General features: G+C 50.0%; 1 protein-coding gene across 1 annotated transcript; it reads left to right on the top strand.

Moving 5' to 3' along the window:
- Positions 1 to 27702, top strand: CAMK1G (calcium/calmodulin dependent protein kinase IG). Its single transcript, XM_054563393.1, has 13 exons — positions 1 to 52; positions 9561 to 9681; positions 14213 to 14341; positions 17110 to 17184; positions 19386 to 19524; positions 20203 to 20326; positions 21692 to 21767; positions 22840 to 22952; positions 23718 to 23796; positions 25342 to 25429; positions 25668 to 26092; positions 26621 to 26735; positions 26889 to 27702. Exons 1-12 carry the CDS (start codon positions 1 to 3, stop codon positions 26709 to 26711), a joined length of 1512 nt encoding a protein of 503 aa, XP_054419368.1. The 3' UTR covers positions 26712 to 26735; positions 26889 to 27702.

The raw sequence follows: 27702 nt of genomic DNA, 5'->3' as shown, positions 1-27702 counted from the left end.
ATGAGGAAAATCGCTGAGGAGTGTCAAGAGAGTCAAGCAGGTTCCGTCTTGGGTAAGGAGATGACCTTTTCCAGACCAGAGGCTGGAGACAGAGCCTGGCCCCTGGCAGTCCTGCTGACCCAAGTTTAACCGGGGCCAAAGATGAGACCCAATAGGCCAGAGCACAAAGTGCTTAGTAATACTGGATATGGGGACCACACTTCACAGTAGATGATGTGCTTTTTCTTAATCATCTTTAGGACAGGTCCGTCTGGCTGGTGAAGCAAGTAGTGTGTCTCCTTTAGTACAGATGGGACCACTGAGACTCAGGAAGGTTAAATGGTTTGCCTGCCGTTGCAAAGCTGCATACTGGCAGTATCCACTTGATGACAGTAGCGTTTGAACCCAAATCTTCTGACATAATCAGTGACCTTTCCATGCTACTGCAGATAGCTCCGGTGTGTGGGTGGGGAGGGGGAGTGGTATTAAGAGAGCGCTCTTTAGAAAGAGGAGGCAAACTTTGGGAAAGAAGCCCCAGGTTAGTGTGGGAAAAGGTTTGGGCTGGGTCAGGAGGAGGCTCAGGCAATAGATGTGTCAGGCCTCAGCCTCAGTGCTGAGAAATCTGAGTGTTCGGGATGCAGCCTTTTCTAGATCATCCAAGCCATGCATTTGCGGGGGCGGGGCGGGGGGTGGCGGGGGCGGCGGGGGCGACGGGGACGACGCGTGAGAAGAGGAGAGCAGTCAGATGTTGGGATTGCAGGAAAGCGTCCTAGGGATGAGGGCGGGCTGAGCGAAACCCAACCGGGAGAGGCAACAGGTTGCATGGTAGGGGGACTAGGAGGCTGCTGCTGGCCTCTGACGGGGTGTCATTTGCCATCTGCTTGATTTGGGGCATTTTGCTTAACGTGTCTACCCCTCAGGATCCCATCTATAAAATGGGGTTAATGATACCTGCCTTGGAAGGCGGCAGTGAGGCGTTCAAGAAGATCAGTCCGGCGAAGTGCCTAGCACAGTGCCCCACCCAGGCCGCCAGTGCAGGCGGGCGGGCCTGGGGCGATTCTGGCGGGGACTGAAAAGAGCCCCTCTAAGCGGAGAGTGCCTCCCGCGCTCCCCCGCCCGCGTTCACGCACGCGCTCGGCCATAAATAAATCGCCACACGGAGTGCCTGCTGCCTGCGAGGGATGGGGCCCGCCGCAGCCTGCCGGAGCCGCGGAGTGAATGAGTTGCAGGATGAATGGGAGAGAGAGGAGGAGCGGCGGAGTCTGCGGGGCGGCGCGCCCGCGCTACAACTGCGGGCGCGCCGCCGCGGTCAGGGGCAGGGGGGTGGGGTTGGGGCTGGGCGGCTGCCACAACGAACTCGGGTCGGCGGGGCCAGCCGGCTGCAGGGGCTGTGGTGGTTGTTAAACCCGGAGCCCTAGGCGGGAAGGCTGGTAACGCCGAGCCTCTTGCCCCAGCCGTGCGGAGTTCAGCCCGCTCTGCCTTCGGCGCCCGCTCCCCAGGTGGAGACCGCTCTTCCCACCTTCCGGAGGGGATGCGCAGTAGAACGCCTGGCTGGGGCCGTTCGTTCGTAGTAATCAGCCCCACATCTGCTCAGAGGAGGCACCTCTTGCTTGGGAGTGGGAGTTCAGCTCAAAGGCAGCGTGTGGCAGACACCCAGTCAAAACTGTTACCCTTGAAAACTCCTTAGAAAGGGGCCTGGGTGTAGATGAATGTGTTGGCCGTGAAAAACGCAACACCAGCAGTGTTTCCTATAGTGTGGCAAGAGATCTGTGTTTTCTTGGTTGCGTACCAGAGGAAGTAGTTGGTTTGCATTATCAATCAGGGCCATGATGTATGAGAATTTATATAGCTTTATACACTTCAGAATCATAGTGAGAAGAGATGCTCACACTGTGAGAGGCGTGTGGGAGACTGGCTGAGGGAATAAGAGATTCACAGCTGTCCTGCGCTCACCCCTATGTAAACTGTTATTTGTTTCCCTCCTTCTCTCCCTGGTGCATGGTGTTTAATTCATGTGCCTGTGGTGTGGGCCCACTGCATAGCGCCTTAGTGGATGCAGACTGCTTTTATGCCTACTGATGTATTGAACACCCACAGAGATGCTGAGAAATAGAGAGAGGTCATTATTCCCATTCAGCAGGTGAGGAAACTGAGGCCCCCTGTGGTTAGAAGCACACTAAGAATAAGTAGCACCCCCTGGCCTCTCAGAAACCAAATGCAGCCCTAGAGAACGTTTCTCATTTCCTAGATGAGAGACGCACAATCAAGCTTCAGCGATACGTGAAATCTGGCTCATCACTGCAGCAGGAGGAGTCTGGTTAAACTTAAATATGGATTTGAGCCTGAAATAAACGGCAGGAGGCAACTGAGAAACGTCCTTCCTCGGTGATTTTATGAGCAGAAACTGGCGAGCAGAGTTGGCCTTTGAGATGGGGGCCCAGGGGAAGGGCTGGGGGCGGAGTCCACGCTCCTCAGAAGTTCTGTCCGGCCAGAACTGCCAGGGGGCTTTAGGGTCAGGGCCCGGGTCCTTGGCCAGCTGGGGTTGCAGCCCGGGAATTGGAAGCTGGTTCTGACAGCACACACAGACCCAGCCACATGCCCGTGGCTCCGAGCAGAGGGCAGGCCTCTGAGTGACAGCAGAGGCTGCTGGAAAATTCATGTATTGCTCAAACAAGTGAAGAATCCCAGAACATGAGAGAGGGCCTCGTCCCTATTTCCCAAAGTAAGCTCCGAGACATCCTAGATTCCCCTGGATGCTCGTAGGTGTTACAAAAGGAGAGAGTTTCACAGTCTAATAAATTTGGGGGATGCCAAGGCTATGTAGCATTAAGCCAGTGTCTCTAATAGTCCACAGACTCTTTAATATGCTGTTGTGGATCATTAAAGACACCTGCTGAAGAGACAGCAAGTCCACTTGGTTCAGAACCTCCTAGAACTAATATTCCAAAAAACAAACTTCAGAGAAACTTAGTCTAGTCTAATCTCCTTTTATCACCAAGAAGAGCGGTGGAAACCAGAGACAGACAGTGACCTGCCTGAGGCCGCACGGCTCCTCCGTGCCAAGCCAAGGCTGGAGTCAGAACTTGAGTTTTTTCTCATGTGCCTCTCAATCCAGAGCACTATGGAAAAGTCTAGCATGGGCCCAACTCCAGAGAATGGGGGGGCCCGGGGAAGAAAACATCCCAGCTTTAGCCTTTCAGCCCCTTTATATCCAGGATATTTGTGCACTGCCATGACTCCCATGCCCTGGCCTGGAGACAGATGGCACGTTCTTATGACAGATGACCCAACGGATAACCTCCTTCCCAAGGCCCACAGGCCTCTCTGAGTCACACTCCAAAGAAATGGAAGGCCGTGGAGGCACAAAGCAGTCTTAGGATGGCCTGACTCCTCTGAGATGAGTAAAAGCCACCCACACATGGTCCCTCGGAAGGCTCTGAAGCCTGCTCACTGTGCTGCAAGTGACAGCTCAGGCAAAGGCAGGCTGGCTCTTCCTGCCGGTGGAGTTGAGAGCCATTACCTGTGGGTTGAAGGCTGCAGAGGTGCTACTTAAAGATTTTCTCCTTCCCTATCCCCTCTCTCTGGTTTGTTAGTATCCGGTTTAGGAACTCCATGGAGGCTTTGGAAAACGTGTTGCGTTGCATTGCATTGCATTGCATTAAATCGAATGCCTAGGGATGAAAACCTGGCGCTCCCAAGTCTCTGGGTCATCTTGTCAGGAGGGGTGGCACTCTTAGGCAATTAGCCCAGCTGATTGATTTAACAAGCACCTCAGAGCCGAGTCCTAAGTGGCTGTGACTCAAAATAGGAAACTTGGTAAGGAGGTTACATGGAGGGTCCAGGGCAGTGTGGGGTCATGAGGTGGCCTGGCACCTTCAGGGTATGGTGATGAGGAGGAGGAGGCCACTGAAGATAAATTTCATCTGCCTCATAGTTCCATCTGGGGCCAGTGCTGCTGCTGTGAGCAAACAGAGCCTGGGAAAGAGAGAAGGACAAGGATGACCCATGGAAGACACATGTGAGGAGCACATGCCTCCCAGGCTCTCAGCCTAAAGTCTCTCAGCGGCGCCTCATTAAGTAGCCAGGCTGGATGCACAGGGATGTTCCCAGAAGCTCAGAAATGGCTGCACTCAGAGGCAGTGCCCACTCCAAGGCTGTGTGTCCTGCCCTTCAGGAAGAACTTTTCCCTCTGTAGTCTCCTCCCAGCTGTGAAAGTTTCCCCCCAGAGATCAGAAGGCCATCCAAAACATACAGCTGAGCACTAGCTGGAACCTGGCGCTGAGCTAGGCCCAAGGGAGACAAGGAGATGGGCCAGGTCTTTGTCCTTATGAAGTCGCTCTCTAGTGAGGATATGACCTCAAACAAACAAGCAGGGAATTTCAGATTGCCAGGTGTGTTATGGAAGATGGCTCAGGCTCACATTATAGAGTAACTTCGAGGGGTAGGGGAGGTGACTCTAGATAGAATGGTCAGAGGAGGCCTCTTCAGTGTCCCAGGGAAGTTCTGCAGACCAAGAACTGGACCCCGACCCCACCTCAGTCCCTGCATTTTCTGTCCCAGAAGTAACGATGATGGCAAAGAAAGCAAGCCAATTTTGCCCTCTCTGCTGGTAAAGAGGAGGTCCCACTGCCTGCTCTTCCCAGGGTGCAGGGCTTCTAGCTGCTGTTCCTCTCTAGAGCAACATCAAGACTGCATTCCCCTCTCCACACACACACCCATCAGTTCTCATCTTAAGTCCAACTCCCTGGCACAGCAATCCCTGCTCAGGCCTCCCTCCCACCCCGCAGGGCTGCCCTTCTCATTCATTCGTTGAACAAACACCGGCTGGGCCCTTGTATGCCCAGGCTCAGTACTGGGCATTAGAGATCCCAAGGTGAGGGACCATGGCCCCTGACTTTTAAGCACTCACTTTCTGGTAAGGGAAACTCACACATAAGCAATCAGCCCACAGTTGACCTCTGACCCATTTTGACCCTCACCAAATGTGCTCATTCATTTGCCAACTCCCATCAACTGGTCTGTCCTTAGGTATTTATTTATATGCCTCTGCTTAGCCTTTCCAGCTTGACTGTAGGCACTTTGCAGGGTAGCCCCATATCATAAAAATGCCTGTATTTAGTCCAGTGGGTATACAGGAGGTACTCAATACATGCATGTTGAATGAAGGAATGTTACCTTCACAACTCAAGGACAGTCCCAAGCAATCAGGTCATTTCCTTTACCAGGAGCCATTTTGCAGAACATCGTTGAGTGTCTGGCCCTGCTGAGGAGCGAGGAGCCCGAACTAGCCCCAAACGCCAGCATCCATGACATCTCCTGAGCAACACGTGGGAAATCAGCTCTAAATCTCAGAGGAGTCTACTGTGGCTGTTGTGGATCTTTAAAGCCCAATAGAAATTATTGCCAGAAACAGAGAGAGGTGGGGAGTACTTTGGAAACAAATGAGAGCAATATGGAAGCTTCCACCTTCGCAGAATTTGTTTTCCTCTGAAAGGGCCTTGAGGTTTCTTTGAGGTCAAGCAGGGGTGGGGATGAAGCAGGGGTTCGGATCTGGCCCCGGACATTTCCACATAGCTCTGAAGATAAAACTAAATTGTTAAGATTGAGTGTATGGGAGGAGGGGTGGGCGGGAAAGATGTTTTCTTATAGCTTAGCTTAGGCTAAGAATACTATGTTTTTAAGCTATTTAAGAGAGATGGGAAAGAAGGAACAGTGAGTACAGATCCGCTAATGAGGTGGCAATGCCTCCTGGAGAGCAAGCAGGCCGTCATTCCATGGGGCTCCACAAGGGGGAGTGATGAACACCCAGCCAAAGGCGGGAGCTGGAAAGAAGGTTTTTGATTGACTCCTTACCTGGAAAATCAGCGTCTGCGACCCTGTTCTATGCAAGGGGAGATGGACAAAGAAGGAGACACACACACACTGAACCCGTTGATTCGGTTCCTTTCAACGCCCACCTCTTTGCCCCACATTCTTCATGACTTCTCATCTACAGTATGTCTAACGGTAAAGAGCATTTTGGCCCAAAGTTAGATGCCAACCACTCTGATAAGTGGAAGCTTGCTAGACTTGGGGCTAAAATTCTGCAGAATGGTATCTGGCTAAAGATAGCCCTCTACTGTCATACTTCATCTTTCTCTAAGCAGCCTCTGCCAGTCAGGGTTCATTTGTCTCCACCTTGTAGCCTGTGCCCGCTGAAGTCCAGGGCGAGTCCTCCTCTAGCCAGCCCTGTGGTCCCTCTGGGCTGCCACCTTGCCAAAAGGAACAAATTAACAAATTAGCCCGATGTCACCAGTACAAGCCACCAGATCTGCACTCGGCTGTATCAACTGTGTTTTTCATAATTATATAGCCAGGTTGCAAATTTGCACACTATGCTAAAATATGCAAAGAAAATGTAGATTCTTTATTTCCTATAAAATTTCACCCTGCCAAGCAGCAACAAAGGAAATGGGAAACTTGATGTTTGAACTTGTCCATTGTAACATCTCAGGTTTAATAAAGAGCCTCATTGAGCTCTTTCTAAAGTGTCTTTCAGGAAAACACAGCCTTGAGATGGCCTTTCCTCCTCCTGGTCTAGTTCAAGGTGTTGTTTCATGTCATAAGATACTTGACCTGGTTTTAGTTTGGGAGAGGGGACATCAGAGTTACTAGGGACCTCACGTTCCAGTTGTCTGGGATCTCACCAGAAGCTGAGTAGTGAGTGACCTCTGAGTTGTGGCTGATCCCATCTGACCTGTGGAATGTCATGCTGACACCCTCCACTGAAGGCCCTGATTCCAGCTATTTGCTTCCACCTGAGACTCCTTGATTGTAGCCACCGCTCCATCCAGGCCCCAGGTGACATTCCCTCTAGCAGCAATATATCCCCTCATCAGGGCCATGGGCAGAGGGAAGCTGGTAAATGTTTAACATCTGGTTGTTGGAGGGTAGGGGGAGGAGAGAGGAAATTCCTGACTGTAGTATTTGCCTGTTTTCCACTATGGCCAATTTCACACTAAAAACATGAGGCCAGTAAGCGTGGAGCCAAGAAGAAATGTACAGCCAGCTCTCATGCATGAGCTGGTGCAGGCTGGCTCCTGCCCCCCACAGGCCCTGGGGAACTTCTGCAGGTCATGCGACACCATCTCATTCAGTTTCTCCCTCTAGGCCTGCCCCATCATTATTCTGCCCTCTTAGATGTGGCTGCAGCCCGAGTTCCCCCTTGGTGTACAGGCCTCCACCAGCAGGGATCTGAAAGCCCACCCATCCATTCCTGGATGGATGTTAGCGAAGATGTGTGCTTTTGACAACTATGCCTTCTGTCTCCTCATCTCCTTCCCGAGATCCACCCAGACCAAAGGTGTCGGTCTTTCCAAGCCTGTCCTCTCTGAAGGACCTCATTTGTGTCACATTGTTCTTATTCCCAGGGTCTAAGCTTCACAGTTGCGTCTTCACGGCAGAAGAGGTTTCCTTCTGTACTATAGAACCTATTTTATGACATGAATCCTCCAGATAGGAATTGCCAGGAATGAAAAAGCATCAGCCTACTATCCCCCAAATATTCTCTGTTACAACTGTTTAATTTGTGTGACACAATATGCTAAGTCTGTGTACACAATTTTATTTACTCTTCACCGTAACCAGAATGGCCCTTGTCCCCATTTTACTGATGAGTTAATGGACTCAAAGAGGTTATTAACCTGCTTAAGGTAATTTAACTACTAACTAGTGGAGGCAGGATTTAAACTCAGGCTGACCTCTAAACGTGTGTTCTTTACCTAATGCTAAACTGTGGAGGCACAAACTTTCTCTGCTCTAAAGCTATTAGAAGACCCCATGGGTTATATTGGCATTTTGTTTAAATGGAGAAGGAGGTGTATTGCCTAAGACATATCGCCATTAGACATACTTTCCTCCTTCTCTGTCAGGTCCAAGAAGTTGCGGGAGAAGAGTGCTGGCAGAACTGGGTCTCAGCCACCCAGAAACTCAGTGCCCCTCTGTCCAGCTGTACTAGGGTATCCAGAAAACAGCACCCAAAGGAACAGAGAGTCCTTCCAAGCCACCCAACCATACCCTGAGAGCATGCTTCTCTCTAGTAATCGTGATCTCATAAAGGGCACCATCACCCCAAGATGTTCCTACCAGAAGCATGAGAATCAGCCTAGAGTCCGCTCACAGCACCGCACCCCACCCCCTGCTGCCCCCAGAGACACATCACCTAGTATCGTAGAATATTGGGCCCCAGAATATATCCCAGGTCCGCCCACCTCTCTCCTTCCTCATTGCCGTGGTCCAAGCCACTATCATCTTCCTCATAGGTTTCTGACCCCTTCCTTCTCTGTGGATTAACTCCTGTCCTCTCCCCTCCATTCTCCATAGAACAACTAGAGCGAGCTAGAACCTCAGTTCAATGGTCTAATTTAACTCTCTTGCTAAAAATTCTTCAATGTCTCCCAGTCTCATTAAGGCGAAAATCCAACATCTAAGAGAGTCTATAAGGCCTTCTAAGATCTGTTCTATGCCTGCCTACCCACCACGCCGTGCCATGCGGAGTTCGCTCTGCCCCAGCCACACTGTCTCTCCAGTTGCTTCAGGCTCTGTACCCCGCTATGGACTTTTGTATTTTATTCCTTCTGCCAAAATGCTCCTTCTCACACCCTATGTTTGGCTGGTGCCTCCACAATCTTAGGATCTCACCTGAAATGCGACCTGCTCAGAGAGGCCTCCCCTGACCTTCATCTAAGGAAGACCTGCCCTGCCTGTCCCTATTCCAAGCCTGGGTTTTGTTCTTCCTGGTTTTCCCACACTTTGTCACTGTGCACATTAGTTTACTTGCCTATTGCCTGTCTCCTCAAGCCTGCCAGCCCCTTCAGCCTGCCAGCCCCTTCAGCCTGCCAGCCTCGGGAGGGCCGGCAGCATCTGTGCTGTCCGTCAGGACATATCCAGCACCTGGCACATTCAGGTGTCAACTCTTGAATGAACGTGGTACCTCCAGAACTCTGATATAAAAATTAGGACGATTCAGTTCAGATTTTAATGAATAACTAGTTTCCCAGCTCTGTGCTAAATGTTGGGAGTTACAGAGGAAACACAATGCTCATTTTTCTAGCATCCATTTGTTTAATCTGTAATGGATGGAAAAAAGGTGGGAGGAGGAATGGTTGGGGATTGGGAGAGGTGGCAGAGCTGCGATAATAGAAAAGGAAGCTGGGCCAACTCAGCAGTGTGAATAAACACCTTGGGCTCCAGCTGGTAGCATAGGAAATGCCTCAGCTCAGCCCAGGTCCCCTCACGGTGTATGATGATCCCATGTTAACCTACACATGTATGTGTTACTGCTCTTCAATGCGTATGTACAAAGTAGAGTTTCCTCCGCAAACTTGAGTGTGTGGTAAGCACAATGGGCATGTAGCAGATGCTCAATAATGTTGTTGTAATTTATAAACCAAGAAGAGTCTTATTTTTCCAAATATCCAGGTTTTGTTCTTCATCCTTCTCATTGTTCCATGAAGGATACAGTTTCAATTCTTTTTACAACTTATCTCATTGTATATGAGAAGTTAGCTTATCAGACCCTTTCTTCCCTTCCCCCAACAAAGCAACCCCAGAAGCTTCAACTCTGGAGGCGATGGGCCGAAAGGAAGGCGAGGACTGCAGCTCCTGGAAGAAGCAGACCACCAACATCCGGAAAACCTTCATCTTCATGGAAGTGCTGGGATCGTGAGTGCGGGGCTGAGGGAGGAGGGACTGGCTGGGGCACCTCTGGGGGCAGGTGGAAAGGAGTTGTTCCAGGCCAGCAGAGACCCACAACTTGGGACATCATCTCAGCAGCTCCAAGGGACCTAGGGAGGTGGAGTAGGGGCCTTGTGGGGGAGAGTAGAGGAAGGTACCTTGGGATAAAACAGCGGGCAGTTTAATACACCAGAACCCTCAGGGAAAACGGGCCGTCCAGGAGCTTCTACCTTCTGACCTGCCCCCAGGGACATACCGTCCCCGCCCCCACCTACTTCCGAATCTGCCACATCTTGTGAGTTCCTGGTCGGAAGAAAGAGACTTTCTGGAACTTCTGGAGAGTCAGTGACCCTAGAACTCTTCTGGGCCTCCTCACCCAGCCTCTTCATTTCCCTGGGCAGTGAAAGGCCAACCCCACTGTCTACTGTAGATGGAAGAAAACGTGCTTTGGAGGCCCAGAGAGCTGCTGGGTCACACACACACTTGGGTCCGCTCCCCACCCCACCTTGGTCTCTGCTCCATGGTTAAGTGTTATGCTGGAAACACAAAGTGACGCTGCAGCGCAAACTCCCACCAGCCTCCAGGCTGTCTCTGCCGCCCCTTGACAATGATTACGCGGCTGGCAGAGCAGAGCCAGCTTGTCTGGAGCTGACGCTCCCCTTAGCCCTGCCTCTCCCCCTAGCCCTGCCTCTCCCCCTGGAGGGCACAGCCTCTGACGCAGGCTGGCAGCACCTCCAGGCCGCCAGCCCCCATGCCTCGCCTCAGAACCCCAGCTGGTCAGCTAATTAGTCGGAGCTAATTGGGCCAGGGGCCTGGGGAAGGGAGGGGCAGTTAGTGGGCTGTCCATTTAAGCACGCTCTCCGCTCTCCCTTTGGCCAGCTCAGGCTCCGTGTAGCCCCTCTGCCCTGACTAGGAGGCAGCGGCCTCACTGTAGGCTGGGGGAGCTGGCTCGGCCGAGAGGAGGCCTCCGGCCCTCCCTGCCCAGGCAGGGGTCGGGCTCTGTGCCACAGGAGGGTCCCAGTCGCCGTGCTGGTCATCAGAGCACTGGCCCTCCATGAGGGGCCTTTGCCAAGACGAGGGTGGCTAGAGAGGGGGTGTTGGCAAAAGAGAGAGGAATAAGACTCACATGAATCAGAAACGGTTTGCCCAAAAATCAAGAGAAGGAGGGAGAAGGAAGCCTGGATTGATGGAAGCTTATTTGCCATCTGCTTAGACCCGTGCGGTAGGACTGTCAGAAGACGCACACGCTGCCGTCCTGGAACCCAGTGACATCTGCACAGCAGCCTCTAAACCCAGGGGACCACCAGAGCCACTCGGGCAGCTTATCCCTCTAACTGTTAACTGTGAAATGTTTAAGTAAAGAAACAGTGAAATATTAGTACAGTAAACACCAACGTACCCACCTCCTAGATTCAACAGTTGTTAATGTTTCACTATATCTGTTTTACAGACACACACTAAATTTGTAAACACTTTGCAAACATCATCACACGTCACTCTTGAACCCTTCTGTCTGCATCTCCTAAGAATAAAGGCATTTTCTTCTGTATCCGTGATATCATTTTCACACTCGAAAAATAATAATTTCCTATTATTTTAGCCTAGATAAATTTTTTAAAAATATAGATTCCTGGCCCCAGATCTACTAAACTGGGATTTGGGAAGCTAGGACCCAGCAGCCAGGAATCTATATTTAGTTGCTTCTGGTGGCTTTAACGTATCCAGTCCCGCACCGATTTGAGGAAACCGAAAGGGCAGGACAGGGTCAGGTCACTGTTGCAGCAGTTAGGACTGAGGAGAAGCTAAAGAGAAGGCCCGTCTGTGGTGCCCAGGACGGGGACAGGCAGCCCCAGGCCTCAGTCCCCACGACTCACCCAGGGGAGGTGCAGTCGCGGTGCAGGAGAGGGCAGCGGTGGTTCAGGATGCACCAGAATCCCGTGGCAAGGCCTCTTCTCCCCAGTCCTCTGCAACAACCCCCCAGGGAGAACAGGCTTTTGCTAAATCTGCCCAGACACCACCCACAATTCCAGGGCCCAAGGACAGCTGTAGGGACACTGGGCAAAGCTAGTCCACAGCAGGAGGTGTATCACCTAAGTTCCAGGCCTCTTCCTTTCACTGCCCAAAAAGAGGTTTTTCTTTTCGGTCCCTGCCCTCACTCCACCACCCAGGATCCCGGCAAGAGTGGAGAGCTATTCAGAGCAGGAAATGCAAGCTGAGCTCAGTTGAAGCAATTACTCCTGGCTCTGAAGGCTCTTCCTGTCTTGCCTTCTGACCTGAACAACCTTGACTGCTCAAAACTATCTCTCTGCTCCCCAACCTGACAGATGGCACAATTAAGTCTCCTAACTGCTCTCCTCTGTCCCTGCCACCACACACTCTCTCTCCCCCCCTCCTCTTTCTCTCTCTCTCTGTCCGCCCCCCCCTTGTGTGTGTGTATGTGTGTGCGCGCGCGCGCGCGCGCACACACACACACACACACACACACACACACACACAGAAGAAAGCGGCCGGAGGAAGCAGGGCAGTAACATCATTTCAAACTGCCACAGCACGTGCCAGTGACATACACCTTGATGTAAACTTGCACCCAGGAAGACCTTAATTTGATCCCATTCCACAAGAGGACCCAGAGTGGGTGTCAGCTTTGAAATCAGGGGATTAGTCATGCGTGGTTGTAAAGATAAGGGTGAAAGAAGAACTCAAAAGTGGATGTTGAAATGTCACAGTGGGAAGGAATCATTGAGAGCACTTGGCTCAACTCCCTCGTTTTGTAGATTAAGGAAAGTGGAGCCTCACCCTACCTGCCGTTCGGTGCTCCCATGCTTTTTCTCCTCCTTCTTCTCCAATCCCACCTGAAACATCACTTTCAAGTTTTCTTCCCACTGAATAAACTTTCATTCATTCCTTTAAACTGAGCTCAGGGTGTTCTTACATCAGACAGCCATGAACTATGTCCTCCTCAGCAATCCAAGGTGGGCCACTTTGCACACAGTAGGAAAATTTTCCTTTTCTCTAACCTGCTGTCTGCTGTGGGTTGTGGGGAAATGCTGTAATAATTATCGTACGGAAATATGCAGTGGCTCCCACGGGAACAGCATCTGCCTGAACTGTACAGGCACAGCCTGCCCAGCCGCAGCAGAAGCCAGGTCTTGAGTCTGCATTTCTTGTGGTCTCAGAACACCTCCTGCTCATCTCTACGTGCCTGTGTCTCACACTAGATTCTAGGCTCAACCAAAACTATCCCCAGTGCCTAACACAAATAGGTTCTCTCAGCATAACAAGCATTCACTGTATGTTGGATAACATTTTTCCAATTAAATATTAATTGTTTATTTGCCTGCATTCTTCGCTAGTCTACAGGCACCTTAAGTGCTGAAACTTACGTCTTTATCTCCAGTGTCTAAGACTCAGTAGGTGCTCAATAAATCTTGATGAAAGGAATGAGTGTACGGAAGAATGACTAGACAAGCTCTGAAGGCTCTAATTAACTCAGTTTCAAGTGCAGCTGGGGGAAACAGGAAACTCAGACACAGGAAACACCAAGTATTTTCTAAAGCAGATTCTTAAAGTCCTTCCACCAGCTTGACTGCAAATGAGCCTTCATTCATTCTAGAACCCATGTGGCAGTGAGAGGGTGACTCAGCTGTTTCCTCACTTAGACTTTATTTCTCCTTTTTACTACCAGGTGTCCTCCCTAATGGCATTCAAATAATAATAATAATTAACACATGTGATTTAATAGATGTCAGGAATACTTTTAAGCACTTTTGTTAACTCATTTAATGTTGCAAACAACCATATGAATCAGATACCATTGATATTCCTACTTTTCAGATAAAGAAACCAGGTATATAGAAGTTAAGTGACTTGTCACCCAAAAAGTTGAGGTCCTAACGTGGGCAATCAGGTTCCAGCATCCTCCACCAGCCCAGTGCCGTTCTGATTGGGTTCCATCCTCTCTGCCTTCAGAAGCCTGCCCAGAGCTGCCGGGTTCTGTCTTCCATTCTCGCAGATGCTACTGAATGAGCGGCTATTCAGTCCCCAACCTCTGGTCATTGGTTCAGGGTGATTACCACCACCTACAATGGATACAGGAGTCTTTTCTCTCTCACTGTGTCTGAGCCCTGTCCCCAGGGCGACCTTCAGCTGCCACTCTAGAGTGCCACACTATGCCATTTTGGGAGAAGCAAAGTAAATTGACTCTGCAGTGACCTCTCCTTAATGGGTTTGCCAAGTGAAGAAATCTCTCCATAGCAAAGCGGAGTGTCTGGGAGTCCCTCCCAAACTAGAGATCCAGGAAATAGCACCTCCTAGTCCCTAAATCTGTAGTAGAATGTTTTCTTTCTCACACAGTGGATGAAAAAAGGACACATTGGCATGTCAGGTGATCAGGTGCCCACAATGACGATGGAAACTAATTACTAGCCACATCTTCCTTCACTGACCTCCAGGTTTTGCCTCCAGCAATGTTCTCTAGCCAGCCAGTACTAATTTTCATCTCCTGGCATCTTCTACACAGAGGAGCTTTTTCAGAAGTTTTCCTGGTAAAGCAAAGGATGACTGGGAAGCTCTTTGCACTGAAATGCATCAAGAAGTCACCGGCCTTCCGGGACAGCAGCCTGGAGAATGAGATCGCTGTGCTGAAAAAGTGAGTGGATCTTAGGGTTGGTGGAGTACAAGCGGGGGATCACAACATTGCCTTCACAAATTACCTTCGAGAAGGACTGGGGCTGGGTTTTTCACATCAAAAGGCATTGCTCCCTTTGAACTAATGGGTCACTTTGATTAATCAGCTAAGTTTAGCCAGACAGCTGTCTTAGCTGATTTTTTTTTTTTTTTTTTTTTGGGCAGCGAATTGACTAATGAAACAAATGATAGCAAAACTGGTTTCCGCACATAGACCAAAGGGTAATTATCTCAAAGGAACAAAAATCAATTGAGGGCTAACCCCAGGAAGAGTCAATAATTAAGGAAGAGGCATAAGACTTGGAAATTAACCTCAATTTGTTCCAAATCAAATGTAGGATTAGCACCCCAAGTGTCATGGTGGATGCTACACTAACAAATCCTACTATTTATAGCAGGTCTCGTACAACAAACTCTATGGAACGCCTTTGGTGCCAAAAGTATAGTAGGCACCAGAACCACAAGGGTGAAGCCAACAAAATTCCTTACCTTCAGGAGCTCACATTTTCTGGGCAGAGATGGAGGTACTCATAACAAACTCTATTCCCATTAGATGTGAACCACGCTAGCAGAAGGCAGAGTTTGAAGGAGACAGGGATTCATTTTGCCTGTGTGTGTGTGTGTGTGTGTGTGTGTGTGTGTGTGTGTGTGTGTGTGTGTTATGAGTATGGATTTTCAAAGAAGAAGAAACTTTAATGAGTAGATATTAAAGTGTGTGGAGACAGGAGGGGCAATGTAGAAAGGGAATTCAGACCAAGAATATCATAAGCTTTAACGCAGAATCATGGCAGTGCAAGGGATATTAGGGAAGAGTTAGTATTGGAAGCCTCTGAACTTAGAGTGAACAATATCAAGGGAAAGGAGATGAAACTAAAATGGTCAGGTGGCTCCTGATTATAAAAGATCTTGGCTAAAATAATAAAGACTGTTGCCTTTATTCTGTGGGCAAAGGATTTTAAGTAAGAAGTCATGTAATCAGATTTATGTTGTAGAGCCATCCCTCTTAAGCATGGTGAAGAATGGATTGGAGAATGCTAGCCTAGGGGATGGGAGACTTTCTTGATAAACCAGGCAGGAGATGAGGATACAAGCAAAGTAGTGGCAGGATCATATGTTGGCAAGAAGACTGGGTTTAGGCGGCATTTTAGAGAAAGAAGTGATTGGGTTTGGGGTTGTTTGGTAAGAGTATAAAAGAGAAAATCATTAAAAATTACTGAGATTGAGTGATCAAGCAGATAATAATATCACTGCTTGGGATAGAAAACAAAAAGAAAGTGTAGGCTTGGAGGAAATAAGAAGAAATTGATTGGGGCATGTTGAATATTGAATATCTCTACATGAAGGTGTCTGGTAGGATGCTGGAGATATACATGTGGGCTCCAGGGAAATGAAAGCAGAGAGAGACTCTGGACTCACTGAAAGCAAGGACTGTGGTGGTCTTTCTTATCATTGCATTGTATCGTCAGTCCCTAACAGCGCAGAGAAATAAACAGCTCAACAAACATTCATTCAGTGTATGAATCACCAACAAATTAATGTTAGCTTTGTCAACTTATATGTATGATTGAATCCATCAGGTCACTGCTGCAAGAGATCTATATTTTTAGAAATGTCTTAAAGATGATAGTTACTATTAATTACATGTTTACTAATCCCCAGGCACATACTGAGCCATTGACATGCATTTCTCTTTTAGTGTAGACTAACCACTGATTTTTCCCTATGAGAGAGATGTACTTCGGAGACGAGGAAAGTGGGGCTCAGAAGATTTGAGTGAGCCAGGCAGTGTTAGCCAATTAAATGCCTGAGCTAGTTCTGAACTGAGACCCAACTGACTTAACATCTATGTTCTTCGCCTCTGTGTTGCACAACCATAAGTAAAACTTCCTAGAAATTTTCCTCCTAGACAGCCGTGTACAGAGCTGTGGATTGGAAGGCCAAGCCTCTCAGCTAATATAATTATTCTGCTTGCCTCATCCTCTGAGTAATCCCAGGCACGGTCATCTAGAGCAGGGTTTCTCGACCTCAGCACTGTTGACATTTTAGACCAGACAATTCTTTGTTGTATTGGGGGCTGTCCTATGCCTTGTAGTATGTTTAGCAGCACCCCTACCGCTACCCACTAAATGCCTACTGTAGCATCTCCCCCGTCCCTAATCAAGACAATCAAAAAATTTCTCTAGCTATCACCAAATGTCCATGTTCCCTGAGGGACAAAATAGCCCCTGATTGAGAATCACTGATCTGAGGCATCCCATGCAACATGCCCCCCAAAATGATCATCTGCCTTCTCACAATGTCTTAGAAAATAATTTTGCAACATTTCCTGCTTGGTTACCCATGAGGATGCCTTTTTTCATGCAATGTTTCTGAAAGAGACCTAGATACTGATGTTGTAGACTAACCTAGTAGTCAATGTTCCCTCAGCCTTCCTTGGGTCTTTTAACTTTCTCTTTTGGTAAAGTTAGAAGAGTTCCCTAAAGTAACACTGACACATTTGTTCCCTGAAGAAGGATGATCCACTCAAAATTATGGACTGAACACCACTCTGGGAATCTTATCTCTGGGATTTTTTGTGACTGCCTATGTTTTAGGAAGGGACACTGACTCCCTAAATATTATCATCAAAAGTCTCTAATAGAAATGAGAGTTCAGTTGGGTTGGTTCTGCATACTTTGTCTGGACGACCCTAAACCACATGCCTTCACCATGACTCTTGCTTTCCCCCAGGATCAAGCATGAGAACATTGTGACCCTGGAGGACATCTATGAGAGCACCACTCACTACTACCTGGTCATGCAGCTGTAAGTGGCAGGTGATCGGCTTCCTCCACAGATGTCCCATGGAACCATGGAGGCATAGAGGAAGCTGATTGGGGGTGAGGGAAGGGTGATGATTAAAAGACAAAAATCAAGAATTAGTTCAAGAGGATCTGAAATGCCAAGAGTCCTTTTAGGCTCAATATGCCTCTAGGCATGGACACATTCTATGTGGACAGAGAGATAAAACTAGGGTTGATTATTGAGTTGGTCCATACCAGTAGAGCCTTACCAGTTGTTAAAATATTTCCTATCAGCCAGCAAGTAGCTAAGACCCCAACCCATCCATCCTCCCCCTTGCCCTAGCCCCTCCCCTCACACTTTCTGGACCTCCCCACAGCCCTATGACGGAAAGGATAATGCCTGGCACAGCAGGGACCTCCAGAATTCTCCTCTGGCACCATGGCTTGAGCCCATTTTGACCAGTCATAGCCATCAAACTGGATAGTAAACAGTTTACTCTTGCTCCAGGGTAAAATTACTATGGGAGTGGAAGCCACATGTAGAGAGATTTCATTTCAATATAAAGAAAGAGTTTCTCAAAAGGGAGTCACCCAAAATTAAACACAGGCTGTGACTGTGAGTGTGTCCATGTGTAGGACTGAAACGTTGCCTCATTAGAAAGGTCTTCCTGTCATTTTCACATCCAAATAAGAGTTCTGCCTGAGCGTGACTGCCATAGGGTTGGTCAGTACTCGAGAGGACTCAGCCATGGGCTCAAGAGACACCCTATTTATAAAGTACACACAAACACGCGCACTCACATACACACACATCACTTTGCAATCACAGCATGGCTGGATACAGTGTTTTTGACTGACAGGCTATTTCCTCAGAAACTGTAATGAGCTAACTTTGGCCCCAGCATGCTATTAACTGCTGGGTTCGCCAGAAGCCCAGTGAATAGCAGTAGCAAGCAGTCAAGGGAGTAAGTTGGGGGAGGGCCCAGAGCACCACTGACAAGTGAGCAGAGACCATGTGGCACCTTAATGAAGCCAGTTCAACAGGGTTAGCACCCAGCCATTCAGGCGACAAAGGGGAGGCAGGAAGATGGGCCGATTCCAAAGTCACTGAAGAACCACCTAGCCTCCCAGAGCACCAGCACTAGGACCCAGTGTCTGAGTCAGGAATTCATAGTTGCGGACAAAAAATATCTTTCTCATGGACCTCCAGCTCCTATCGCAGAGCCCAGAGCTTCAGGACAGAACCAAAAGGAGTAGGATGTTATGCATTTTGACATGAGAATTTCAGCTCCCTTGGTAGTACATGGTCCTGCCACGTGTGCATGTCCACATCCATGGGACAGTGGAAAGGCAACTGGAACCCCTGGCTTGTGGGTGAAGTAGTCAGGGGTTTTCATCCCAGAGAAGGCCTCAGAATAGCACTTCACCGTTTGCACATACTTGAAAAGATTCATAAGGAAGAATGTTATTTTTGGTCCAATGGTAGAATTGATGTCTGCTAGTAGAAATTATAGGGAGTCAGACTTCCTCATACGGATGGAAATGTTAAGGTGACAAACTATAAAGCCATCTGTCTTAGGAGACAGTGAGTTCTCTGCCACTGATGTGCCCCAGGACTTACTAGAAAACTTCTTGGCAAAAATGATGTAGATGGTATTGAAGAGGTGGGGGTCAGCTTGATCTTAAGGCTCCCCTAAATCCTCAGAAACCATACCACATGAGCCTCAAACTACCACTATCACTCCGACCCATAATTTCACCTTTAGGGAGCCCAATCGTCCAAAACAAGGAAAGAATTCCCAACATAAGAGCAGAATTCCCATTTGCATGCCTTCTCCTGGCCAGGCTTCAGTTTCACTTCCTCCTTTCACCATTTCTTCCTTCCTGTGTCCTAGGCCAGGAAAGAAGGCAGATAAGCAATGTGTCCACTGGAAGGGATTATTGGCTTCTTATGAAACCCCAACCGGGCCATTTTACATTTTAAAGGATGTTTCCAGGGAGAGGTCAATGGTTGGCCCAAAAAGAAAATACTCCCTCGCGGTATCATTCCAGCCACCTAAAGGAGGTCTTTCGAGAAGGGAGTGTATAGTCCTCCCTCCATAATCCACACACACCTGTTTATTCTGCCACAGAGGTGTCCCCATGGCTACAGAGGAAACGTATTCACATGCCCTTTGACCTGAAATAAACCCTGGGTTCCTGCCTTTGCCCCTGTGCCCACAGTGTTTCTGGTGGGGAGCTCTTTGACCGGATTCTGGAGCGGGGTGTGTACACAGAGAAGGACGCCAGCCTGGTGATCCAGCAGGTCTTGTCGGCTGTGAAGTACCTCCATGAGAACGGCATCGTCCACCGAGACTTAAAGGTGCCAGGATGGGAGCCCTCACTCGGGGGCGCGGTGGGGGGCAGGGAATAGAGAAATGATCCTTTAGGAAGCTGCAGGGTAATGGCCATCTGAACTGTGTGAAATCAGAGGGCTGGACTAGCTCCCTCCTAAGGCCCTTTCTGCCCTTAGATAGAATAAATCTTGGGTGAATGAACAATCATTGTTAATTTGTACCTCAGCCTTTTCCAGAACTTTTCACTAGGCCTTACCCTATTTGGATACCAAGATAATCCACAGGTTTCTTGGATCTAGACACAGTCAAACTCAAATGTAACACGTAGTTACATTTTTTGAGGGTCAACATTGCACCTGGCATGTACCAGACTTTAGAGAGGTCAGAGACAGTTAGCCAAGGGTTAATTCCTTCAAAAAAAGTTTTAGGGTAGCTGGGAATGAGGGGAGGGAGAGATTAGTACATTAAAGCCTATGAAGCTGAGCAAAGTCAAGGCCATAAGCAAAATACGGAATGCTGGGGCACAGGAGTTGAGGGTGTAGATAGGAGACAGGAGGGAAGGATGGAAGAGAGATGAGCCTGGTCTTGAAGTTAGGAGCCCAGGATGCAGCTTCCTAAGAAATTATATGTCGAAGGGAAGAAAGAGGTGGGCGTTTCAGATGATTATATCCTATATACTACATGATATTTCTCTTCTCCCACAGCCTGAAAACCTGCTGTACCTCACTCCTGAAGAGAATTCTAAGATCATGATCACAGATTTTGGTCTGTCCAAGATGGAACAGAGTGGTGTCATGTCCACTGCCTGTGGGACCCCGGGTTATGTTGGTGAGTCTGGGAGCAGGAGGGAGGTTGACCAGTTGGCTACATTTGACCACATGGATGTTATTGACAGAGTGGGATGTTACTTGCAGTTGAGAGGAGACAGGGTTCAGTTTCAAGGATGATCCAAGTGGAGCATTCACTTATGAGGTTGGGGCTGGCCAATCCACGGATCTCTGAAAGTACCCCTACTGCTCCCATATCCTACATCTTAAAGACAGTCTACCCCTGAGCCCTTCCCACAGCCTGGGCCTATACTTTGCTTCTCACTTTTACAGACAGACTTCCTGCCTTTGTCCTTCCAGGGAGATGAGGGGAAGAGACAAGGTCACAAATCCAGGCACCATTAGACTGCTGAGCAGTTGACCACTAGCTCCCTTTCTTTTCTCCCACTCAAGAAGAAACCTCACCCCGACCAATTGTTGGTATCCTGGCAACCCAGTGCTAAGTTTGAATCTAAGGAACCCAGACGTGGGCTCCCAAATACATACCCTAGGAAATTGGCAGAGGTGGGGCCCCTGCCTAAACAGGAGGCTTCCAGAACCCCCCAAAAGTAAGAGTAGGCAAGGTACCAGATGATTCTTGAGATCCATAGGGGAGAAAGCCCAGACTCAGAGCCCCCATTCCTGTCCCTTCCCTCTTAGCCAGTCCTCACCAAGTTGGGGTTAGGAAATAGGAAGTAGAATCCCCACTCAGCAGAGGGAATCAGCTCTCTTCCCAAAAGAAAGGTTGGTCGCTTACCATTAGGCATTTTGTCCCACTGGGCACAAAACCCCAGTGTCTGTGATAAGTACTGAAGACAGATCTTCACTGCCCCAGAACTCCCAGTCAGTGGAAGACACGGCTCATACCCTGGCGGAGTTTGTGATCTTACCGGGCAGACTAAGCCCTGCCCGCAAAGCCACCAGAGACAGATGGCACAAATACAGCCTACCCTCTGGGAGCTCCTCACTTAACAAGGAAGACTCAGTCTCCACTGTCATGGAGATCCTGGTCTAGTGGGGAAGAAACAGTCCCTAACTTGCGGGTTTCCTCATCTGAAGGGAGACACAGAGCCCCTGCCCTGGGGATCACCCATCTCAGCGGGCAGACATGGGGCCTGACTTCTGAGAACACTCAGTCCAATGGGTGAGACAATGGGTAAGCTCTAGAAAGCTCCAGTCTGATCAGGGAGTCAGAGGCCCTGCCATGGGCTTTCTAGTCTAATGGGAGAGACACAATCCCTGCTCTAGGGGAGTTTTCGGGCTTACAGAAGCAACGTCATCCCTGGGCTGCTACAAGTCCTCTCCTCTAAGCCTCTTCCTGACCTTCAGGCCTCACCCCACGGCCCCCTTGCCTTTCCCCAGCCCTGACTCTGTCTTTGGTTTGCAGCTCCGGAAGTACTGGCCCAGAAGCCTTACAGTAAGGCTGTGGATTGCTGGTCCATTGGCGTCATCACTTATATATTGTGAGTAGAAGACGTCATTGGCTCAGTTCCTGGAAAATCTCAGAACCTGCTCGCCCTTTCTTCTCCCCTCCCCTGTCTCAGCTCCTCAAGCAGCATCCACCTCCAAAACATGCATCTGTACACATCTGCCCACACATATACACAGGCACGCATGCCTGCACACACACACGCTCATGCACACAGCTCCACCTGTCCTGATCTCCACCAAGTTATAAAAACAGAGCTCAGTGTGAACCCGCTGTTCAGCCACATGGCAATTTGTCTTCCTGCATTGCCAGCCCCAGTTACTGCATGTGTTGAGTCCCACTCTGTGGAATGAGCAGTGAAAAGGGAGAGGCCAAGCAAAGCTGGGAAGCCGAGTGGGCACAGTGCTCACATCTTAGATTTTTCTCCCGGTGCTGTCCATTTTAGACGAAACAATGGCCTGGGTGACCCTGGTCATTGCCCCTCTCCACACTTTCTCCGGCTCTTCTTTCCAAACCTGCTCGTCACCCCTTCCTTTCCACACCCCCTCCCCTATAGCAAACTCTGCGCTTAGAAAAATAACCTACTGTCTGTTATTTACCACTTTGTGTGGATTCAGTTCTCCATTTCCTCAGCTTATGTTGAATAACTACTCTCATTCACTTGTTTACTCAACAAATATTCATTGACTGTCTACTCTGAACCAATCACCGGTTTAGGTACTAAATAATAAAGAACAAAATAGCCTTCAAAAAAATCCCTCATGAAAGTTATGCTCAAGTGGTCTTTCCACCAGCCTTCTTAAAGATATTTTATACATCATCTAAGAGTCAGAAGAAGTACAGGAAGAGGTGACAAGGGGTTCAGGGAATAGTGTTCGAAGAGGCCCTCCAAGGCTGCGGGAGCCAAGCTTTGGCTCCTGTATTAACACCTGATGGAACCTGCACTCTTTGTGGGTCAGGGGTAGACCCACACCCTGGTCATACTGCTGGTGGGGACCCTTGCTGCTTGCCTGCGGACACAGTGGGAGGCTGGGCAGAGGGAGGGGCTGGCCTGGGGGCGGGGGGAGCAGTTGTTCAGCAGCACGGCCCTTCCTGTTCCACTGCAGGCTGTGTGGGTATCCTCCTTTCTATGAAGAAACCGAGTCTAAGCTCTTTGAGAAGATCAAGGAGGGCTACTTTGAGTTCGAGTCTCCATTCTGGGACGACATTTCTGAGTCAGGTAAGGCCAGTGAGTGTGAAGGGCAAGATAACAAGCTCGAGTTGGAGGCTGCCCAGAGAGAAGCACTTAACAGAGGATGGCAGTCCTGGCTCTTGGAAGTCCCTGGGGTGTCTTACAAACAACAGGCTGCCAAGGAAAGCAGAGAAATCTTCCCCTGGTTCAGAGGCCAAATAAATTATCCACATCTGAGGTTCATGCTTTTGTTTTCCTTAGAGACAACCTCAGTCTGCCTGGTAAAAGCAGGGGAGGTAGTTCAGACAAGGGGCCAGCAGGGTAGAGCCAGGCAGAGTGGAGTCATCCAGCAGGAGTGGCAAAACCAAGGCCAAGTTTTGCCTTTTACACACCAAGCCAGAGACCATGCCACGCCTCAGTGTATGACAGGCAATCGTTGCACGCACTTGGGTCCGTTAAGTAGAGATCAGAGCTGGAAAAAGCCAGCACTCACATGTGTGCCCACGTGCGGGTGTAGGCCCCTGAATGGAGCAAGTGCACACCCGCATGGCTTGCAGGCACGTTGGTGCCTCGTGACGAGAGATATATGTGCAGTGGTATGTGGGTGAGGCTGAGTAGAGCCTGTCTTTGGTTCTTTATGGTGGGTTGTTGTTAGGTGGTTTGGATTTTTTTTTTCCTCTTTTTAAGACTCTTAAAATTGCCTCTTTGGAAGATTAGCTAAAAGATGCATTCACTGCCACCCACCAGCCCGGAAGTGAAATTCCATCAGTCATGAAATCTGGTCCTAAGCTGCTGTGTCTTTGCTCCTCTTAGCCAAGGATTTTATTTGCCACTTGCTGGAGAAGGACCCAAGTGAGCGGTACACCTGTGAGAAGGCCTTGAGGCACCCCTGGTGAGTGAGGAACGGGGTAGTCTCTAGCCCAAAACCAATGGCTCCCCAAATATCACGCTGACCTGTTTACACAGTGCGTTTCCCTGGAGTCTGCTTGCCCTGAGCTGTTTACTGTTGTGGCATCCACAGAGCATAGGAGTGTTCATCTGGCACAGCTAGAGATGCAAACAGCATTTAATTAAGTGGGTTCTGATCCCAGGGTGGCAGTTGGGTCTCCTAGTCAAGTGCAGAAGGCAGAGGCAGTTGGGCGCTGTCATCAGCACTAGAGAATACTCAGTACTAGCTACTCAGGAGGCTCCCAGACACAGGCAGCTCTGCCCTGTTCTTAAGAGAATCATTTTACTCCCTCTGGGGTCAAAACATGTTCCATGTGACGTGGTCTGGGAACAATCACAATTCATAAACTAGTTAAGTAAAGTCTTGAAGCGCTTCCTTCTTCCTTGCTACACCCCTACTCAAGACTTTACAATAGCTCCCTATTTCCCACCATAGCAAGCCCAGAATCCTTTGCCTTTCCAGGTTTTCCATAATCTGACCTGACTTCCAACTTTATTTCCCAGGATTTCCAACACACCTTCTCTGTTCCAGAAATGCCTAAGAGCTATACTTCTCCCCCTGCCTTCCCCTACCCCATACACCAAACGCTTTCCAATTACACCTCGGGTTATACCGTTTTCACCCCCTAGAATGTCCTGTCTCTTGCCTTGTGTGTAGCATCCTTCAGGATCCAGAATATTCTCTGCCCTTACCTAAAGCCTAGGCTCCGGCAGCCTAGGCAGGCCTCCCCATCTCTCACTATCAATGACAGAGCTTTCCACGAATTACTCTAGTTCATGGCATGAAGCAAGCCTCCACACCTACACTGTAAGCCCTAGGGGTCAGGACCCCGTCTGCTGCGATACTCCGCTGGGTTCCTTCGTACCTAGCAAGGACTGTGCACGTGGCAAGTGTCTGAGGAACACTTAGAGACGAGGGACTGAGGGGCTGGGAGAAAGACAAAGGGTAGCCTATACTGGGTGGCCTCATCGAATAGGCTTCCAGGAAGAAGTGGGTTCTGAGCAGGGTTCTGAGCAAATTTCTGAGCTAAAGGAGGATGACAACCCATGTGCCCTCTGACACTCAGTAAATGTTTTTTTATAAAGAGCCAGGTAGTAAATATTCTCGACTTTGCTGGCCATACCGCCTCTGTGGGAACTAGTCAATCTTCCTGTGTAGCACGGAAGCAGCCGCCGCCCATACCTGAGGGCATGCCTGTGTCCCAGGAAGACCTTTTTCACAAAAGCAGGCAATAGGTAAATTTGGCCTACTCACCAGAGTCTGTTGATCCTGCTCTAGAGCACGTTTTTGGTTTTGCCGAAGCATAGGCCCCCGATGACCTTCCCACGGGGACAGAGGAGCTCTGATTCCAGCGTTTCCTACTGTGTCCTCCCTTGTCCTTGGGCACTCCGTTTGGCTTAACCCGGCTCTACCTGCACAGTGCCCTGCCCAAATCCTGGCTGAGTCCCACAGCCACCCACTATCCAGGTGTCCCCTCTGCCTCCACAGGATTAATGGAAACACAGCCCTCCACCGGGACATCTACCCTTCGGTCAGCCTTCAGATCCAGAAGAACTTCGCCAAGAGCAAGTGGAAGGTAAGTTGTCCTCCCCCGGGGGTGCCAGGCTGTTCTGGGCCCCTGGAGGCTGGGCTGGGGCAGGGGATGATGGAGGGGCTTTCCTTGGGCCTTCCCAGCAGACACTGGCATTCCCTGGACCCCCTCTGTAATGAGAAGTAGGCACATGGGCTTCGAGGGCCACAGGATAGAGGGAAAGCTTGAGCCCTGTGACCCTCAGAAAGTGGGACTGACCAAGGCTGGCGCTGTGTCTCCTTAGCAAGCCTTCAATGCAGCAGCCGTGGTGCACCACATGAGGAAGCTGCACATGAACTTGCACAGTCCGGGCGTTCGCCCGGAGGTGGAGAACAGGCCTCCTGTCACTCAAGCCTCAGAAGCTTCAAGACCCAGCTCCCCTGAGATCACCATCACCGAGGCCCCTGTCCTGGACCAGAGGGTGGCACTCCCTGCCCTGACTCGGCTGCCCTGCCAGCATGGCCCCCGGCCCATTGCCCCTGGCGGCAAGTCCCTCAACTGCCTGGTCAATGGCTCCCTCCGCATCAGCAGCAGCCTGGTGCCCATGCAGCAGGGGCCCCTGGCTGTTGGGCCCTGTGGCTGCTGCTCCAGCTGCCTGAGCATCGGAGGCAGAGGGAAGTCCTGCTACTGCTCTGAGCCCACGCTCCTCAAAAAGGCCAACAAAAAACAGTACGTATTTTCACTCGAAGACAGAGTCCTGGCCCTGCTCAGCCTGGGTCTGAAAACACGGAGGCAAGGAGCTCAAATAAAGTAACCAAGGATCTTTCCCACTCGAGGCAGCGCCAGGGGGTGGGAAGAGCTCTGGATCCGGGATCAAGGGAAATGCTGTCCTTACCACCCACTAGCTGTGTGTCCGTTAACCATCGGTCAATTCTCTGTTTTGCTCCTCTGTAAAAGGGGTTCATTGAATTATATTTAGCTGCTCAGCCTGCCTCACAGAGGTATTGTAAAAGTTTAGTGAAGCAACGGAATTATAAGTGCCTGCAGAAAACTGGGTACATGCGAAGGGTGAGCAGTAGATGTCTTGAGTTCCCAGAGCCTCAGTCTTTTAGGGAGAGAAAAGGGGTTTGGTTGTCTTGTGTATCTTTTCTGCAAGTGCTTGTACTTTCTGAACCTCATAAAGGAAGGCCTGAAAACTGGGCTCTTCTTCCTTCCTCAAATATGTCATAGCATGCTGCTGCTTCATCTCCTTTCCAGGAACTTCAAATCCGAGGTCATGGTGCCAGTCAAAGCCAGTGGCAGCTCCCACTGCCGGGCGGGCCAGACTGGAGTCTGTCTCATTATGTGATCCTGGGGGCCGTGCCTTCGTCAGGTGAGGGGACTAGAGATAGGAGGGCTGGGGTGGGAACCTGGTGGGGGAGCTTCTGCCCTGGAAGGAAAGCCCCGCTCCAGAGTCTGAATAATGGGGCCCGAGGAGTGTCAGAGGCGGCAGCCTCACCCCTCCCTGGACCCCTTTCCTCTGCAGGAGAAAAGGTCAACTCGCCTCTGCCCTTCCGAACCTGGGGTCTACCTGCAGTAGGAGGAAGGAGCAGGCCGAGCAGGGCCTGGCAAGAGCAGTTTCTGATCAGAGGCAGCCGACTGCTGCCGCCTGGGACAGACCCTCACCGAAGGCCCAGGCGTGAGCCTCCAGGCGCAGGGGTCTCACCGAAGCTGCGGGCAGGAGGAGCAGCATCCACACGCCCTAGGTCTCCCTGACCTGCCTGCTCTGCACCCCACACCCTACGTGCCGTGGTCTGTGCAGCGTGCGTAGATAGTTCTCGCCCAGGTCTGTGTTGTCTGTCTTGAAAAGCTTAACAGGCTGGTCAGGCTGTGTCACCTTCAGAGCAAAGCCATAAGGAGCATCGGCCCAGACTTCCTGCTCAGCACACACTCGCTCCTGCCTCCCAAGCCTCCGTCCTCACAGCCAAAACGGGCTGCTCGTCGATGTCACCACCTGCCCATCCGCATGAATGACAGGCAGCTCTGTGATCTGCCTGTGAGCTCTCAAAATTTGAATCCTTAACTCCGGGATTAGCTCCCAACTGTGCCAATGGGGAGTACCCGCCAGCCTACCCCGGCCCACTTCTGAGCCTCCTCCCTCCCTGCCCCTGTCCAAAGGCAGTGCCACACCCTCCGAGGTGAAAGAGCTAGAAATCCGCGACTAAGTACTGTAAAGAGTTAGTATCCTCGCCAGATGCCCTCCACACACACCCAATTCAGTAAAAATTGGAAGTCGACTCTTTTCATTTCAGCGTTGACTCTATTCCTGCCTCTGCGCCCCTCTCTCTCCCTGAAAGTCA

This window comes from Pteronotus mesoamericanus, unplaced genomic scaffold (assembly GCF_021234165.1).
Source record: "Pteronotus mesoamericanus isolate MK-2021 breed Mesoamerican mustached bat unplaced genomic scaffold, CSHL_Meso_final scaffold_705, whole genome shotgun sequence".
Classification (NCBI taxonomy): Eukaryota; Metazoa; Chordata; class Mammalia; order Chiroptera; family Mormoopidae; genus Pteronotus; species Pteronotus mesoamericanus.
This window is presented reverse-complemented; position numbering and strand designations above follow the sequence as displayed.